The sequence below is a fragment of the Lampetra planeri genome, chromosome 35, assembly GCF_965212315.1.
Source record: "Lampetra planeri chromosome 35, kcLamPlan1.2.h2, whole genome shotgun sequence".
NCBI classification, from domain to species: domain Eukaryota; kingdom Metazoa; phylum Chordata; class Hyperoartia; order Petromyzontiformes; family Petromyzontidae; genus Lampetra; species Lampetra planeri.
In genome coordinates this window covers 5,844,648-5,863,416 of record NC_136141.1, presented here as the reverse complement: position 1 = coordinate 5,863,416, position 18,769 = coordinate 5,844,648, and the positions used below count along the sequence as shown (strand labels likewise).

Here is an 18,769-nt window from a genome sequence, read left to right as displayed (position 1 = left end):
AGGGAAATGCACTATTATCCTAGCAACCTGGGCATTAATTCTTGGCAGCTCGCAGTTGCAATTTGTACGTGAACCTGACTTTGACCTCCCCGAGGTAAAATTAACTTAAAATAAGCACGTGAAGAGAACAGCACCATTGAGGCAAAAGGCCCACGTGCTGCACTTGGATGAATAGGTGCTTGCTAACAACATGTGCCCTGATCTGTATTCTTATCCTTGCATGTCTGTAACTATTATAGAGTGACTTTTAATAACATGTGTGGAAGAAGCTACACGGGGGGGGGAAGGTGAAAGCGATATTCAACTGGCACATACTTTTTCCTGCGACTGGAAAACGCGTGGCAACTTTTACTTTAACAAGAGCTCCGAACCAAGGAGCGGCGTCCACCACCATCGGGGGGTCTTCTAACAGATCAAGCCGCCGCACAAATGAGCAAACCCACTTGAAAGCCATTCAACTTAATTAGCATTCCCGGACAGACGAGAGTCTGGTCTTACGTAGAATACATTGCATCGGCGTAACAGCCAAAGAAGCTTGAAGGCGAAAATCATCCATCCTTCCACCCCCCCACGCTGACTGGTGAGATGGCACTGTTAAGGAGCCACCCCAGATCGAGGGTCTTCTGAGGAGGTTGCGGCGTTCGTATTCTACTGCCGTGTAACTTGGAGAGAAAAAAAATCCCATTGATTGAGTTACTATCAAGCACTTCCCCATGGCTTTTTCATTTCAAATAATTTCCTTTTTTTGTTCGCCTATGAAAGGGAAATATCACACGAGCTACGAGCAGCTCATTTGCAAGGACACCCTCGGCAATGCCAATCTTGAGGGAATTCAGCCGCTGTGGATGGCTTTAGATTTCATTTGGGCCAGGGCATGACACCAAGACACAAGCCTGTGCCAAGTACAACCCCCGTCTGTCAATGGCGGTCTCGACGGGTAAAGTGCACGCCACGCTTAATGTCCAAAAGTCAAGGGACGGGGCATCGCCTACGCAGCTCGTTACAGCAGTTGATGCCCACGTGGGCGGCACGGCTTCACCAGAGAGGCCACAGCACACTGGCTGGAGGTCGGTCGCAGGTCGGCGAAGGTTGGACTTTTAAAGAAACCTGGCCAGATTACCCCACAGCCGGCAGGTGAGCAAAAATTACAGCAGTTACTTACTGTGGAACACAGCAATGCTACTCATTTTACAAATGGAGAGCCGCCCTGTGATCTCAGAAGCACCACCCACCGTGGTGTACACCGTTTCCAATTTTGCAGGCCGGTTTCGATTGCCGTGCGTTTGAAGGGGTTTTTTTTTTAGTGGGCGTGCAACTACAAATTATAAGGCAGGTGACACGATACACCAGCGCCTAACACGCACCTAACCAGCGCGGTGAAGTCTGGTCAAATAACCCCCGTGACCTGCGCAACATGGGGACCTGCTTATCCAGCAGTGGAGCGAGCAATACGGGGCGGTACACGTAATGATTGACCCTCACAACGCGAGAGATTCGAGGAAATATCACAATTTGTGGTCGTGATTCAACTCAAGAATCAACTCTTTTTTGAGTTTTGTTTTAAAAACATTTGTTTGTTCAATTACCATAAATGCAACACGAGCCTCGTCTGCAAGATATCACACTCTTAAACGTGACACGTACGTCTGTTGAGACCACAGGAATGTATTTCCAAAAATAATTGGATGCATCATTATACGACGAGTTTTAAGGATAATAAATATTACATCATAGACCTACTATTAGTGACCTTATCGTCACACCTAATATATCCTAAAAATAATCATGTAAATGCTATGTTGTTGTGATGGTTCCAGTGTGTGGTCCGCTCAGGAATATAAAGGAATAATACTCAATGCTATGCATTCATGGATATAAATATAATAGAATAATATTACACAGGCAAGCAAACGCTTAAAAGTCATTGGGAAATGAAACATTACATCCACATGGAGGAATGTATTATTCAAACTTAAATGACAATTAGGCCATGTTCTTTTCCATTGGTGATCACCAATCAGTAGTCATCATCAGCATCACCATCAGCCGTGATCTATCCACTGCTGGATGATGGCATCCCCAAGCCGTCCAAAATTAGTAAGTGACGATTCGAAATTCTTATGGCATGACCAGTGCTTCCATTCATTCAACCAACATTTGGCTTCACACAAAGCGTCTCTCTTTTCAAAGTTCAATTATTAGGTATAGCCCTGTGAGCCATTCGGCTCTTGAATCGGGTGCAACCGCAACAAACAAAAAACAAAAACATGAACAAGAAAACATCTTAAAGTGACTATGTGCAAACAGAAAATCCACGAAAAGACAGCAAAATATTGCAGAAAAAAATCACCATACACCAACACTGTGTGCAAAAATCCCAGTGGGATGCAAGTCAAACAAGAACAACAACCACAAGACAACTTAGATTAAGGCCATCAGTCTAACTCTGTACTACAACAAACAAATATGGCCAAACCAAAAAACTTTTCGAAAATCACCAAAATAAAGCCAATAAAGCAATGAAACAGTGATAATAGGAACTGTGGCCGAATTTTCACAATAAACGACGTAAACAACATGTACTACCAAACTCTTTTGACGAACCCACTCGACATTGAACCTCCCCCAATGTCAGCCGATGCTCTTAACCGCAGTGCCATCTGGGTGAATTTGTTTTTAAATGAAAGTTTCATATTGGACCAAATGCTCACGGTACTCTGCAGGATGTTGTCTGTACTCTGCGAGGCTTCGTATAAAGCAGCGGACATGCACGAGACCCGCTCTGGGTCCTGATGACACACTCGAGAAAGTGCAAGTGATTTGTGTTTTTGAAAACATTTACTCTCAGTCGCAAATACACGTTTGTTTGTCAGAGTATTATCTTTCTGCCAATGACATTGAGATTGAGCTATTGACTTCATGCGGAGTTGAATGAAAATTCCATTTGTGATAGATAAATAAATCAGTGCAGCATCCTGTCATAGAAGATGGCCCAGGAAGATGACATCACAGAACTACCACGGAAGACACTTAAAATCGGCCTCGTTATGCCCTGCAAAGGGTATTTATTGCATGTAAAACCGAAACGATAAATTTTTGTTTCAGAGCTTTAAGTAACTTAATTAAGTGAAAACCTAACTGTGATATGATTTTTTTTTAATGATCGTTGGTGGCTTGACTGAGATCAAGCTAAGAACTTGGTTTAACTGCAGGCAGCTGCCGAGATAAAAATCCAGGCACACTTTGCAATGCCGGCGAAGTGACTTGACTTGAATTTAGATTTAAAGCTTTCGTGACTGCGGGGATTCATTTTCTTGGTTCTTTCGGTAAAGTCGTGTAGAAGGGAAATAATAAAATAATAAAAATAAAACATAATAAAATACATTTCTCACGACGTTTCGGCCACAACGCACCTTCGGAACCAAGAAGATGCCCTGACTTGGTATTTGCCGCCTGGCGACATCAAAAATAATAAATGACAGTGGTTCCGCTGAACATGAACTTGTCAGTCCTTGAAAAGGCATTCTTTTGCTGACATCATCATCATCCTATTTTGTAAACAAACAAAAAAATCAATAAATAATTACTTTAAAAGCAGATTATCTGAACGCAAGGTTAGAAAGGCACTTCAGTGTGGGGCTCTTCACACTGAATGCTGCGTGAGCTTTGTTAAATGTGGCGATTTTTGTTGTTGTTAAAGACCCACAAAACGCCTCTTGACTCTATAAACTCATCAACTGCACCGGTGTTTTTAAAGACACAACGGTTAAAAAAATCACATACATATCAAGGAATCCAGAATATTCCTTTAAAAGCTCATGTATTGCTTCCTGAAAAATCAATGCTCTTAAAAACGTAGACATTTTCACGGAAGCCTAACAAACCACGGCAATACGTAAAAACTGGCTGACTTATGAAGAACTCCGTGTGCTCTTTAATGCCCATAAGAGAAGAGAGCAAACAGCCCAAACAACCCTTTGGGGAGATGGAGTGCTCAATTATGCTTGCACCGTTGCCACGGCACACAGGGATCAAGGTTAAAAGTGAACGTGAACTGGGCTCGTGCTCCACTCTCCCCCTCCTGGATTTGGTGTCTACAAGCAAGCGAAGATTTGTTTTTCCATCGAACACAAAAGCATCAACGCCACAATCAAGATGAAAGAGCGGAAAACTAAATGCGCTTGGAAGACCACGAGGACACTCCTCTGGAAGTCATCAGCTGTATGATTAAACCTTCTTAATAAGTGAGTTAGGAGGCACGTAATCAAGGGAATGTGTGTTGTGTGGGACACCTGCGGTGCATCAAAATTCCAGTGCTGTAACAAGACGCGGCACTTATGATGTGGAGCAGTGCATCCGCAATACACTTCAAACGCGTTTCAGACGCGACACAAGGCTACGTTTGAAGTAAAGGTTGGATGCTGTTCGTGGCTTGGCAAAAGCTCTCTCTCTGCATTCATGACTGAGCCTGGGATCTCACGGTGTGAATACCTATGCACCCTATTCAGCCACCTCTTTTGAGATTATTCACAAATACCATAGTTGTCGCATTTACGGTTGAAAATCAAACGTGTGTGCATCATCTCATATGTGCATGTTACAGAGCAGTGGCCTGATAGGTCAATGGAGTGTACGAAATTGATCAAATTCCTGACCATGCACATTAGTGGAAAATTTTACATGTAAATCTGTTAAGGACCTCAAGCAAAACAACTTGATTTGACAGCTCTGTCAGGTAGAAGTTAATTAACTGAGATCATACCAAACATAATCTAACCCAAAATAAACTAAACATGAATCAGAACAAAATGCGATGGCCAGTTGTTGTTGCATCTACTGCCAAATAATATTGGTCACTTGGGATATCAGATACCGAGATCAAAAAAGCATTGGGAATGTGTTGAATGGATATGCTGGATTTCCGTCTGTACAGCATGAGTCGCACAAACAAAACGTCGTTGTGGACACCTCACTGTGAAAGTGATCGTATTCCCTGCAAACATTATCTGGCACAGGATGTGCTCAGCAAGCTTTCGCAATACGAATTCAAATCACAATCAGAAATCCTTTCGATTTTCTATCCGCAAGAACGCGAGGTCGGAGCCAGCGCAAACAAGTGTCCACCAATGTCGAAATTCCTCTCCCCCACCTTCTCTTCCGAGCTTCTTAGGATAATCGGCGGGTGGTGGGGGTGGGGGTGGAGTGGGGAGCACTGACATGCCAAAATGACATCACGGTGGGTGGGATTTAAACTCCATGAGCAATATTGTCCCTGGGTGGCTTGGCCTGGCAGGCTGTACGCAGAATTCCCAGCCAATGCAACACTCGCAAGAAGCCACTTTAGGGGTAGATAGATAAACGGTCAAGGCGCAGCCCTGCAATTTCTTGCTCACACAACTGCTGGCGGAAGGGCCCCCACCAGAGACTTCCCCTTCCAGAGGGTATTTGGCCTACCCTTCCACGCCCGCTAGACGTCTTTGAAAGGGGTGATATGCAAACGATATCGCACTGGCAGCAAACATCAGGCGGCTTTATTTCCTATGGCAGGCCCCCGTCTCTTCAGATACGCACCTCCCACTGCCGCTTCGATCGCCGTCAAGCATCAAGTCCTTTGGGAATGGCGTTACTGATGTTGCATGGGGAAAACCCGCCCCCACTTCCCCACTGCCCCCCCCTCCCCTGTTGTCTGCGTTACGCTTGCGTGCGCACCTTTGAACGCGTACCGCAATGCGTGTTTACACACACGAGTGAAGTGGACGTAAGTTTGCACGGGAGTCTGCCGCATAGTAGACATGAAAGGCGGGCTGCGGCGATCACATCGGTGAAATTAGGACCTTGCCTTTCACCTGCTGCTCCATGGTGATCTGACATAACGCACACCGATGGTGATTCTCTAAGTGGCCGAGCCAAGAATGTGACTAGGCTTTCAGTTGTATACAGAATCAGGTAAAAGGCAAAGGTGCAGCCCAGCAATTTATTTTTCGAGCCACTGCTAGCGGAAGGTTCCTCCCCTATGAGGAGTTATAGAGAGCCCGTTTGGTGGGTAATTTGGCCTACTCTCCCATACTGGCCAAACATAATTGAAGAGGCGGGAGCACCCACACTTCACCTCACCACACACAACCTGCCGATCGACTGTCCTGTGACCATTTATACTGTTGGATGGATAGAGGTAGGGGTGGAGGGGGGATTCAATAAGCTTGTAAGCTTGTACCACTATTTCAAATGCCGGGCAGAAAGATTAGTCTCTTTCTATGTATGCCGTAGCTCGTGATTTGTATGCTCAAATCCTGTAAGGGGGTCGGTCACAGCCTATCGTTCCTGCAGGGTTGATAAAATAAGTACGACTGTGGAAAGTGAAGTGGTTGTCGTAATGGGAAGGACTGGCGCCCATCACGAGAATGTGGCATTTCCAAATCTGGAGATGAGAACCACACTATTTCCATTCGAGTAAAGAGACACTTTGAAATGTATTTCTATTTAATACGTATTGGAGTTCGCTTATGTGTACTTCAAAAAAACATCAACTATTCAACACGAAAAACAAACAGGACGTTTAAATTAAACAGCACTCCGCCGTATTCAACGACATTTAAATGTTGCAGCTTATTGGCTATTAGTTTGTTATTAAACTGTTTCAGATCAGCATTTCTCACTGGCAGAGAGATCTGAGGATAATTTATGAAGTAATTTCGCATCTCACTTTCATTAGAACGCTGGCCCTAAACATGTGGTCAATTTCAACGGATTAACATTTTTTAAAAGCAAAGGAGGAAATCTGAATTATGGACATTCAATTATAATTGATCATGGCCAACACTGGCAATGAGCTGCAAATGTATGAAAGACTGAATGGGCAACAAAGGCAGCGATGTTGGCAGACTGAGAACAGTTGATGAGAATGGTTAGATCAAAGCAGTGCAGCACCTCCTGTCGCACACATTTCTCAGCGACGCATCGATGTTTAAATTTACTCTTGAAAATGTAGACCTTATTGTGTGACAAAGATTCCTAGAAAGTGTTGTTTTTTTCTTTTATCTGATGGTGGATATGCTTTCTGGCTGCATGAATGCCCTACTGGCCTGGCCAGATGTGAGAAGCAATTGCAGCAAACAGCTCAAGTTTTTCACTGTGTTATCCAGAGGAAGGTGGTTTGCCTGATTTACCCTTGAAAGCTCCACCATTCACACGCACACATTACAAATCAGTCGTGACTCGGTAGCATCACCATGTCTAAATAGTGGCACACGTCAACATGGACATTTTAAAATGGACATCTCAGCAATTAAGCTTTGAACTCGTGCTTTGAACAGTCCAAGATATACAGCCTAGGCGTGTCTCGACAATTTTAGCAGACATTCTAGCAAGTAGCCGGTTACAATGCGACAAGAGGCATGGCAAGATGTTAACTACCTCGCCTGATATACAGGAGGTCATATGGGTTCAATCCCGACCTTGACGGCTGTATATTTTGAGTTTGGAGCTTGTGTGTTCTCCCCGTGGTCGCGTGGATATTTCTCCGGGTTCCTCCAGTTTGTCCCTCCACATTTAGAAATGTGCATTGAAAGTGTTTGGCTGCTAGAAATGTCCACATGATAAGCCACCTCGTTGAGCTATAATTTGTGGCCAGGTCGCTTTTGAAAAAGAGCTATTTAGCTCAGTGGGCCTTACTTGATAAGATAAAAAAAATTGTTTATAGATGCCTGGAACGTCCGCACGGTTCATGGAAACTCACCTGCTGCTGGTGCTGCAGTTCTTGCGTCTGCAGCGCCTTCTCCAACAGCTGCACACGCACGCGCCACGTCTCGACTTCCGTCAGAAGGGCCTGAAACACAGGGCAGACACACCGCACATGCATGCTGCGTTAGTCGCTGAACAATGCCTGCATTTCACGCGAACTCCGGTCATCCTCGCAGCACACCGGCTTTTGGCTAGTCATCGAACAAAGCCGGTTACTGCAGACGCGCTTCTGCGGCCGTCTGGAACGCTCTTCCTTCCAATATTAGGAGAGCGATGCACTTTTAAATCATCTAGATTGAAAACTCATGTCTTTAGAACTGCTTTATGTGTTTAGTTTGTTGACCTTCCCCCACACCTCCGATTTGCACGATTCGGCTTCTGACGAAGTGGTGCTCATTTTATTGATCCAAGAGGGATGAGGTGCCAAGATGAGTCGAACTGGAATTTGCATTTGCAACCTTTTTCAATTGTGAGACGAGTGCTGGAGCCACCACACCACACAATTGGGCACACACCAACACCTCTCGCCACACGCGTAGGGGGGGTAACGCACAAGCGCCTCTCGACACACGGAGTAATTCACCAATATTCTTAGGTTTTTTCGGTAAAGTCACATAGGTCAAAAAATTAAAATTAATAAAAGTAAATTAAAAATAAAATAAAAAATCACGACGTTTCGGAGGCAACACAAGCTTCTCTTACTTGATACAGCAATCGTGCTGTGACGGTTCCACCTGAAGACGGAAGCTTGTGTTGCCTCCGAAACGTCGTGATTTTTTATTTTATTTTCATTTTACTTTTATTAATTTTAATTTAAATTTTTTTACCTATGTGACTTTACCGAAAAAACCTCAGAATATGAATCATTGCAGTCGCGAAAGCTTCAAATCTAGAATTAATTCACCAGTGCCTCTCGGTACATACGTTGGGGTAATGCGTCAGCGCCTCTCGGTACAGACATTAGGGTAACGCATGAACGCCTCTCGTCACACAAATTGGAGTAACACACCAGCGCCTCTCGGTACACACGTTGAGCCAATGCGCCAGCGTACAAACGTTTGGGTAATGTGCCGGCGCTAACGCACCAACGCCGTTCGGCACACACGTAGGAGTAGCACACCAGAGCCTCTCGGCACACGTTAGTGTAACATGCCAGCACCTCTCATTAGCTCAATATTGTTTGATTGAGCATTGTCTAATGAGCAGTGCTGTTTAATTAGGGGATAACGGTCAACACAAAACTACTCATTTGCCAGAAGCCTAAACAGTGCAAAGGCCTCATCATGTGTTTAGCACTTTTGCATGTTACTTATATATTTTTATATAAAAAAAATTCAAACCGAGCCAAGCGTTCCAAGATACTTTCATTTAAAAAAAATATCTTTAAAACTTATAAAAATTCACTGCTTCATGACAATGGGCTTCTAAATAACGGAGAGAGAAAGACTTACATCAACTTGCGTTAAATATACTAACATCAGAATATTCCACTAACCCCTCCAAATACCCCAAAATACATTAATTACCAAGCGAAGTTCACTAATTGGCCTTTTTGGAATATATATATATGTATATGCACAAGAAACAAAAGTACGCATCAAAATGTTTTCTTTTTTCTTGTGCAAAAAAAAGAGGAGGCCTGTTAATGACTTTAACGTAATTACGCATCCTTCAGACAAAACTTTGAAGAGTGGGAGATCAAACGGAATAATTAGTTGTTACGGCATGGAGCTTTAAAAGCAACTCTAAGCCATATCCCTTCCAGTGCCATAAATCAAACCCCTCTTGGGAAGCAACGCACCGCTTGATCTAATGCTCAGCAATATTTGAGCATTAAAACTGGATTTATTTTGCATCTTGAATTTTGTTAGCGGTGCATCAGGCGGAGGGGAGCCTAGGAACAAAAAAAACCCAACACAGTGCGATTGATGTACGTGATTCTGGAGCCCACTGTTGCTATTTAAATATTAAGAGCCGACTGTGACGCTGCTCAGCCACCAGCAGCACTGCCGTTCTCATTAAGTCCACACTGCTGTGTTGATAAACACTTTGGAAAGTTTTGATTTAAAGCTTTCGTGACTGCAGGGATTCATATTCTTGGTTCTTTCGGTAAGGTCACGTACAAGGGAAAGAATAAAATAATAAAAATATAAAACAATAAAAATTCTCACGTTTCGACTGCAACACAAGCAATCATCATCAAGTGTGAAATCCACAGCAAAATTTGAAAAAAGTGGAAAGTGTTTCCACAATGCTGCAATTGCTGCTTCCAGCATCGTCGCTTCACCTCTGGAAGGAACAACCGAAACTAAACTATTTTTTATATTACCTGGTTAGGCCCGCTGAGCGACATGGGTCTTTTTCAGAAGTGACCTGGCCACAAATTAGAACTCAACGAAGCGGCCTATCACGTGGAAATGTATAGGAGCCAAATACTTTAAAGGCATGTTTTTAATTTTGATTTGAAGCTTTCGTGACTGCGGGAATCCATACTCTTTGGTTCTTTCGGTAAAGTCACGTAGGTAGAAATAAAATAAAACAAAACAAATCACGACGTTTCGATCGCAACACAAGCGGTGTTGCGATCAACCAGAGCAAGAAAATGCTGAAGTAGTGTGGTTGTAGTGTGGTAGTTCCACCTGATGAGGGAAAAACCGGGGAGAACACGCAAACTCCAAGTGTACGAGCGTTATGGTAGGGATCGAACCCACAACCTTCTGTATACCAGGCGAGGTTGTTAACATCTCGCCACCGCGGTGGCCTTCACCAACCCACACCAGTTAAAGAACCCTCCATTACTCCCACATCATTCAGCAGTGGATTGACAAAAAGGCTGCGTGCGTGTATTTACAATTCTCAGTGGGGGTACAGCGTCCCATTGCAATACCCAGCCTATAATAACGTTCTCCTTGCGGTCACCTCCTGTACTCAATAATAATGTTGTAGTCTCCATTTGCGAGGGGAACCCCATCAGAGTCTCGTGAGTAATTCAGGAAGACCTGGCATGGGATGTTTGGCGAAGTCCGCCGCTTTGACTACTTGTTTACATGGGCAGGAAACCAGAGAACCTGGAAAAAAAACACGGAGACTTAACTCGCAATCGGAAAGGTCACGAGTTCAAATCCTGGTCAGGGGGGTCAACGCAAACCTTTACCTCTGAGGTGCCACTTTGAAATGAGTACCACTCATTTAGGGAAGTCAACGGTGGTCGTTCAATGACATGACTGGTCTCCTCAAAGAGCACGTGTAATTTACGCCACTCGTTCATTTGAGCAGTGAGACACTTCGCCTTGGCAATGCATTGGTGGAGTAGTGTGAAGTCATTGGTGTAATATGACAGACCAGCTTAAACTAAGAACCCTTCATGTGCTACAGGCATACATTTTTAGTGCTCAAAAAAGTTAACGCAATGTCTTCTTGGTTCTTTCGGTAAAGTCACGTAGAAGGGAAATAATAAAATAATAACATAATAAAATAATTCTCACGACGTTTCGGCCACAACGCAAGCATCCGTCCTCAGGCGAAGACCAGGTCTGTCGGGGAGACAGCGTCTGAATGAAACACCACCACGCTTGGAGCGTATATTTAAGCGGTTTTGGAAGGGGGGAAGGGCGCCTTGACAAAATAATTTGCATATCAAGAGGAATTTAGCATATTTATGGGAAATGCAGGTATGTGATTATAACTACTTGTGAAATGCGTAGGAGGTAGGCGGGGGGTTTTATTTTATTATGTTTTATTTTTATTATTTTATTATTTCCCTTCTACGTGACTTTACCGAAAGAACCAAGAAGATGAATCCCTGCAGTCACGAAAGCTTTACATCGAAAGTTAACGCAATGGTTACGTTAATTGCTGGCTGCGTGGCGATTTTGGGCTGCTCGGCCTGGGCTCAGGAAATGTGCAAAACAAAGCTGTATACAATTCCTACTTGAAATGGGTATTGCGTACAGGGATGTAATTCAATCAAGTTCATAAATCATCATCAGCTATGATTCATCCGCTGCTGGATGAAGGCTTACCTAAGCCGGTGCACTGTAATTTAATCATCTAGCTGGCACTGGCACAAGAGCTGATGTCATCACTCCATGTCCGCGGTAGACGCACTCTCCGTCGCGTTCCTGGTCTCAACCACTGCCCCTCATTCTCTTCGAGCGAAGTGTCCTGCCCAAGGACAATTACTTTTCTTCGAAGTTCAAATGACTTTAGCCTGCGTCAGAGGTCGCAACCGGGTACCCGATACCCGTACCCTACCCGATACCCGGCTACCCGTACCCGGCCGGGTACCCGGCCGGGTACGGGTACCCGTTTGTGACCCCGGTGCGGCCGGGTACGGGTAGGCCGTGAGTCACTGGTGAGTAACTGTGTGTCACTCATTTCCCAACGTCTTGTCTCTTCTCACAATTCAAGTTCATAGAATCAACCCACCCGCGCCTGCAACATGGCTTCATCCCAGAGGTCACAATCAGGTACACGATACCCGTACCCGGGTACGGGTAGGGTACGGGTACGGCCGGGTACAGGTACCCGTTTGCGACCCTGGTGCGGCCGGGAACGGGTAAGGAATCAAAACCCGTTTGCGACCTCTGGCCTGCGTATGCTCTGCGATCCTTGCATTCCAAGATTCATTTAAGTGGACAGATAACTTCATAATTGATTTAGAGTTGAAACAGAAACATTCAGAATCAAAAGCATTCAGATGCAATTTACTCTCGTAGCCCGTGAATTGTTTGGTGTCATTAAAAAAAGTTACTTTCTCGAAAGTGAAGAGTGGCTGTCCGATACAGACTCGTCCCCTTTACAAGGAATGTGAAATATCGATCATCGAACCAGGATGGCTAGGGCGAATTTGGGCGCATTTGGACTTTTTTTATTCTGCTGAAGGCTCTAATTGATTAATCGTAGTAAAAGAGTTGATTGTTCAGTGTTCCGTATGTGAAACCATCCAATAGCCAACATTTATTGGCGACTGATAGGAGCAACATGTTTTATTTTCAAATAAAACTTTTCAAAGACTTGCAAAACATTCATTAACTGGATTTTTTTTACTACAAACTCCAGAAAAAGGGCAAAGAAATAATAATAATAAGAACTTGAAAACTTGCACGCTTCAAAACAGGGCATGCCACAGTGAAGGATCAAGGAAAATTGGAGGAGCAAGCAGCCTTGTGATATCAAATCCAAACGCGCCTGATGCTTGCCAAACACCGCGGAGAGCTCTATTCTCCTGCCAAGCATTAACTGCACAGAAAACCGTAATCAGAGTGGCACTTGCTGGCCAGAGGAGAGAAAAAACACTTTTTTCACATTAAAGTATTGTGGGTTTTGGCCATAAAAGAATTAAAAAAAACATTTAAAAACTTTTACTGTTATTCACGTGAACTTTTTATTACAGAATTCAAATGTAAATTTACAATGGGAAAGTGTCTTAAATCCCCCGCCCACCCCTGTCCAATGTCCACCCAGCAGTAAAAATGGGCACAACCACAATTAGTCCATCGGCAGATCGCGTATGGTGGGATAAAGTGTGGGTATTCCCTCCTCTTCAAAGATGTCTGACCAGTGTGGAAGAATTGGCCAAATACCGACGAGAGGGACTCTCTAGTGCTTGTGGAGGTCCTTTCACCTAACAACGTCCACCCAATGGTGCAAAAGAAGCTCAACGTACAAAAGCAGGAGGAGATTTAGGATACTTGCACCTTTGTTTCAACTGCGAGACCAGGAGAGCGAACGAACGCACAATGTCTGGATTTGCAAATCCAGCGTAGGCTGCTAACCCATTACACCGTGGCAGCATCCCACTCACCGTATACACCCCATCAAATCAAATCAGAGCCAAAGCCTCCACACCCTTATTGAATAAACGTGGGATGGAGATCATGTCTGTTTGATGGCCCTCAGTGAGTGGTGGAAATTCCACGTTGGAAGAATCCTGAGCTCAATCAAACCCTGACCAGGATTTGAACTCACAACACAAACGATTGCAAGTCGAGCACTCTAACGACCACACAAGCACGAGTTCCAAATCCATCTGGGCAAGTTTGTGTCGTGAGCGCTAGAGCAGCTGCTATGGGATCCATACTCATGAGATGAGAATGCAGCATGCGCAGTATCTAAACCACCTAAAGGGAACCTCAAATGAGGCCCACATGTCCGAGAGAATGGCCCAGATAGGTGGTTACTATTAAATGTGTGTGTGTGCGCGCACACGTGCGTGTGTACATATGCACTAGACATAATGAGGATGCGAAGGGCGTTTAGAGCGTCTCTGTAACTGGCAGGGCTGATCAAAGACGTGCACATGAAAGAGGATTATATTGTACTTGCACTAACTTAACCTCTTTGCATTTAGAAATGGTGGATAGCAATTGCGAGCATGATTGTAGTGTCGCATACACTGTGCTCGTTTAGAAGCAACAACATTCCTATCCTCTTGACCTACAGTCTTTTAAATAATAAATATATAAATGAGATACAATTCCCTGCCTGTCTGTCAAGTGACCCAACACTGAAGCACCGCCCTTTGGCCTGAAAACCACTGCTCAGAACGCGCTGTTGTCGTCCCCATTTTACAAACACCATTGTTGGGCTCCTGCATTTACTTTTTTGAACCTATTTATTTATTGATGTACTTACTTCCTTTGTGGGACATAAAACGGCGCTGACATAAAACACAGGCGCATTTCCCAAGGACAAAGTGATCGGCAGAGACACAGACAGACACACAGCTGCAGCGCGGCTCTGTGATGTCGAGGCAGGCTCGCCGTATCGGATCGCCGCTGAAACGCCGCAGACCCCGTCCAGGCCGGCTCAGCTTTCAGATTCCAGCTCAGACACGTGCCCGCTTCAAACAACTGCGGGTCACCCTGGGTCGGCAGCGGATGGAGGGAGACCTCGGCAGATTCCTTTTTGTTCCTCCCTCGTTTCTCCGGGATGGTCTGCCGCAAGCTAATGCACATCTGCTGCTGCCGCTGTAGATGCCGTCGATGCTGTCGCGTGGCTCCTACTCGTGAGTGCGTGGGGTAGGAACGCCGGGAAATAACACGCGTCTCCCTTCTTCCTGGGTTCTTCAAACTCTGCCGTAAAGCAAACGCCAAATTATCCTCTGCCGCAAGTTTGTTCAATCGGACAAAAAAATTGTCGTAACGTACCGCTTAAAAAATAGTACTTTTTTTTGTTTACGTCGGTGGTAACGAAGCCCATTGCGAGTACGGCCGGAATGCAGCGATCGATGAGACGATGGGTGAACGGGATAGCCCGGTGGCAGTCAATGCTCTCACCGATGAGCCACGGAAGGTCAGCTTGCACGGGGGGGGTTAACGGGTCACTTCTCACAGCCTCCGCCCGGTAATGGTGTTGCAGTGTTTTAAGAAAAGCTCACCTTCTAATGACAAGCAAACATCAAAGAGCCTGTGACAGTAATCACAAGAGTGTGCCACTGTGGGCAGGTAAAAGCATGAAGATTTCCACAACATTCTGGCAACAAATTTGAAAAAATATTTTTAAAATTAAATTCACCAATGATCTTTGTCTCTTGTTACTCTGCATCAAATGCAGGGGGGCGAATCCGCGAGCGAGCGGGTTTCCAACATGCGTTTGGAACTATCTGCAGAGACGACGTTTGCACACATGGGCCGTCAGCAACCAAGCGACTTCAAAAAGTTTGATTTCCTTTTGATGAAGAGAGAAAAAAAAGAGAAGAATTCCAAAAACGAGAGGCAGACCACGAGGGCTCGCCAAGGGGGCCGTGGCCATGAGACGTTCAGGGCTGCGCCAGGCTCAAAACATCTGTGGCGGCCGCCTCCGTACAGCAGCGCGAGTGAGTCACGATTTCTCACATCACTTCTTTAAACCTCCGCTATCTCCACTCACGGCAAAAAAGAAAAATCACATCGCAGGCATTGCGACAACATCTTTAAAGTAAGGTCCCCCCCCCGCCCCAAAACAAAAGTTGTGCCAAGTTTGGGCTGCAGGGTTATATTTTTCCATCCCCCAACTCTCCTCCAAGGACTAGCTCATTTAAACGACACTCGAATGAGATAAGTATGTTTTTTTGGCATTTAACTTTTTGACCATCAAGCCCAGGCAGTGTGTGCCAAAAAGCTCAAGCAAGATTGCTGCATGAGCACCTGAAAAACACGTGTACAATTTACGGTCAGCACTAAACTTTGCCGCCTCTGTAAAGGAGATCTGCAAGGCTTAACCAATATTGTATCGAGTAGAAAGTCTGGTGTGCTTCTTTAAAATCTAATTGCAGTTGTGCACGTCACATCTATTGTTTTCCGTGTGTGTTTTTTCGCCGTGAAATATAAATTGATTAAATGAATGAAACTATTTTCACGGTGGTTTCTTTAAACATGTGGAGTGTCATTTGTCATTGTGTTTTCCTTAAATCCTTTCGGGATCCCAAGGATTCATGGAAAAGGCTAAGGGAACAGTTTCAAGGTTTGAAAAAAGTTCCAGGCGCACAAGATTATCTGGTATGAATTTACATCTCGAGCGAATTCACTTTGGTCCCAGATGCCAATCCACGATCCCCAATCACCCTTCTCAGGGATTACAAGCATTAACTGCAGCGACCCGGAAAAAAAAATCCCATTACAGATTGACACAATCTCTGGCCTGGTCAAAATTGACCGAAGTGGATACATTTTCAAAGTGGTCCCTACAGGGGCTGGAAATCCACATATTAGAGCAAGAACTGATCTCCATGGACCAAGACAAAAAATGTACGCCTCTTCAAAGTAAAGCAAAACAAAGTTAAAGCCACAAAACGTTTCAATAAAGTCCAAGCGTCTCCTTGCGCAAATTAGTAATGGGGGAGGCAATACATTTTTTGTTGTCAGCCTTTAGCCAGCGGTGAAAATGTTACATTCACTAAGTGTGGTGTGGCAAAGTCTGCCAAATAGGACCAGCCACCTGTGATCACATTGCTGAGGCCACATTCAACGGCAAAATAGAAGAGTGGAAATCGTCAAAATGAATGACTTCACGGAGTTGTGTAGGCGGTGCTTGGAACGTCAGCATGTTTGTGCGCTGGGATGGTTAAGAGTGCGTGCACTTTATTGAGATAAATACAACAACGAGACAATGGTCTCACAAGCACAGACCCGGAAACCTATTAGTTTGCAAATGAGCTTAACTTTCATAAGAGGTATTTTTTGTGTTAGATCGCGTTAATATATAAATGTGTTGTTAAAAACCGCCGCCACCCGACACAGCCAACTAGTAAGGGTTGTAACTTAAACAGAACGTGGCCAATTCGTAACTAGTGAAGTACCGTTGATGACTCTTGGACACCGTTGGTGAGGCACACGTATTTATTCCGTACAAGTAGTCACAACTGTGGACATACAATACTAGAGGGGGTATCGGCCCCCTCACCCGGCTAGCTGGGAATACACTGCTAGCTATCTCTGACCTACCTCCTAGTCCTCCACTAACGGGCTAGGGGAGGCTGTCTGGCCCGACACTGGTAAGTCGGGCTACGGTACCCGGAGTCCCAGAGCACTAGCTCTGGTTCTCGGGACCACGCCGCTGGCTCGGTCCTGCGCGGCCCTGACAAGGGCGGCGTCCCAGGGGAGTCCAGGGCTCTAGCTAGACGATCTTCGGTCTTCACTGGTTTAGCTTTAACATTCTGCCCCGAGCCCTCTGACACATCCCCCTTTATACTCCACCGCCGCTGAGGGGTGGGGCCCCGGGCTGCCTCGTGCGGACGTCGTTGAGAGCACCCCCCCCGTGCACTCACGTAGCCCCGCCCACTGTGTTTGTTTCCCATAAGCTGCCATGCATAACGGCTCTCTCTCTAACACCCCTACACTAGTACAGCACACCAGTGTAGTGTATAGTGTAGTTTATAGTGTATTATACTAGTACAGCACCACACCGGTGTGTTGGAGAGCCAAGCCACAACATTTACAATCTGAGTATGACGTTTCGCCAGTAATTACAACTAGCTTCATCAGGCAACAGCTAGATTTGTGGAGAAGTCCACCTGTTTCGTTCCTTATAGAGACGTAGATGTGATGGCAACACTTGTGCGCTCAAAATGAGTCTACGTACATTATGCATGCGCATTGAAGTATGGTGCCCTTGATAGGCATGCATTTAAACAATGTATTATTTGATGATTCGCTTCCACGCAGCACTAAGGTGGTAGCTATTTTTATTTCTTTCAATTTCGATAGATCCGCTAATTAGTCTTGGCCAGTCGTAGTTCAAAACTAGCTACTACATTGTTTAAATGCATGCCTAGAAAGGGCACCACACTTCAATAGGGATTACCTTTGGTACGGTTATTTTAATACACATAGGAAGGACAAGATCAAAGGGCTCGCATAATGCGCATGCATAATGTATGTTGACTCATTAATCCCCCCCCCACTTTGCGCAAGAGCACAGAAATGTGGTCACCACATCTACGCCTCTGTATAAGGAATGAAGCAGGTAGACTTCTCCACAAATCTGGCGGTCGCCTGATGAAGCTGGTTGTAATTACTGGCGAAACGTCGTACTCAGTTTGTAAATGTTGTGGCTTGGCTCTCCAACACACCGGTGTGCTGTACTTGTATACTACACTATACACTACACTATACACTACACTGTACACTGCACTACTATACACTACACTATACACTGCACTACTATACACTACACTATACACTACATTAGTGCTGTACTAGTGACGAATTGGCCACGTTCTGTTTACGTGACAGCCCTTACTAGTTGGCTGTGTCGGGTGGTGGCGGGTTTTAACGACATATTTATATATTTACGCGATCTAACCCAAAAAAACTATTATGGATGAGATTGGTCGTGAAAGCCTACGTGTTGAACTGAGCTTACCTTTGCAAACCAAAGCTATATACGTGCTATGATTGATAAAGGTGGTATTCCAGTATGGTGGTACTGTGGTTAAAGTACACAACCACAAGGCTGGAAAGTTAAAATCCTGGTTGATCAGACTCCACCTATCATCTCCCCTGGGTAAATACAATAAGAATAGTACACCGGTGTGCTGTACTAGTAA

At 44.9% G+C, this 18,769-nt stretch overlaps 1 protein-coding gene across 2 annotated transcripts in view; it reads right to left on the bottom strand.

The window, feature by feature from the left end:
- The window catches only part of LOC144730341 (centrosomal protein of 112 kDa-like), a 198,927-nt gene that overhangs the window by 52,315 nt on the left and 127,843 nt on the right, over positions 1 to 18,769 (bottom strand). For both annotated transcript variants that reach the window (XR_013587810.1, XM_078611086.1), the window contains exon 24: positions 7,736 to 7,825. Coding sequence is in view for 1 of the 2 variants with exons in the window: in XM_078611086.1 (XP_078467212.1) it covers positions 7,736 to 7,825 (90 nt within the window). In the remaining variant the exon portion in view is untranslated. The remainder of the gene's footprint in view (positions 1 to 7,735; positions 7,826 to 18,769) is intronic.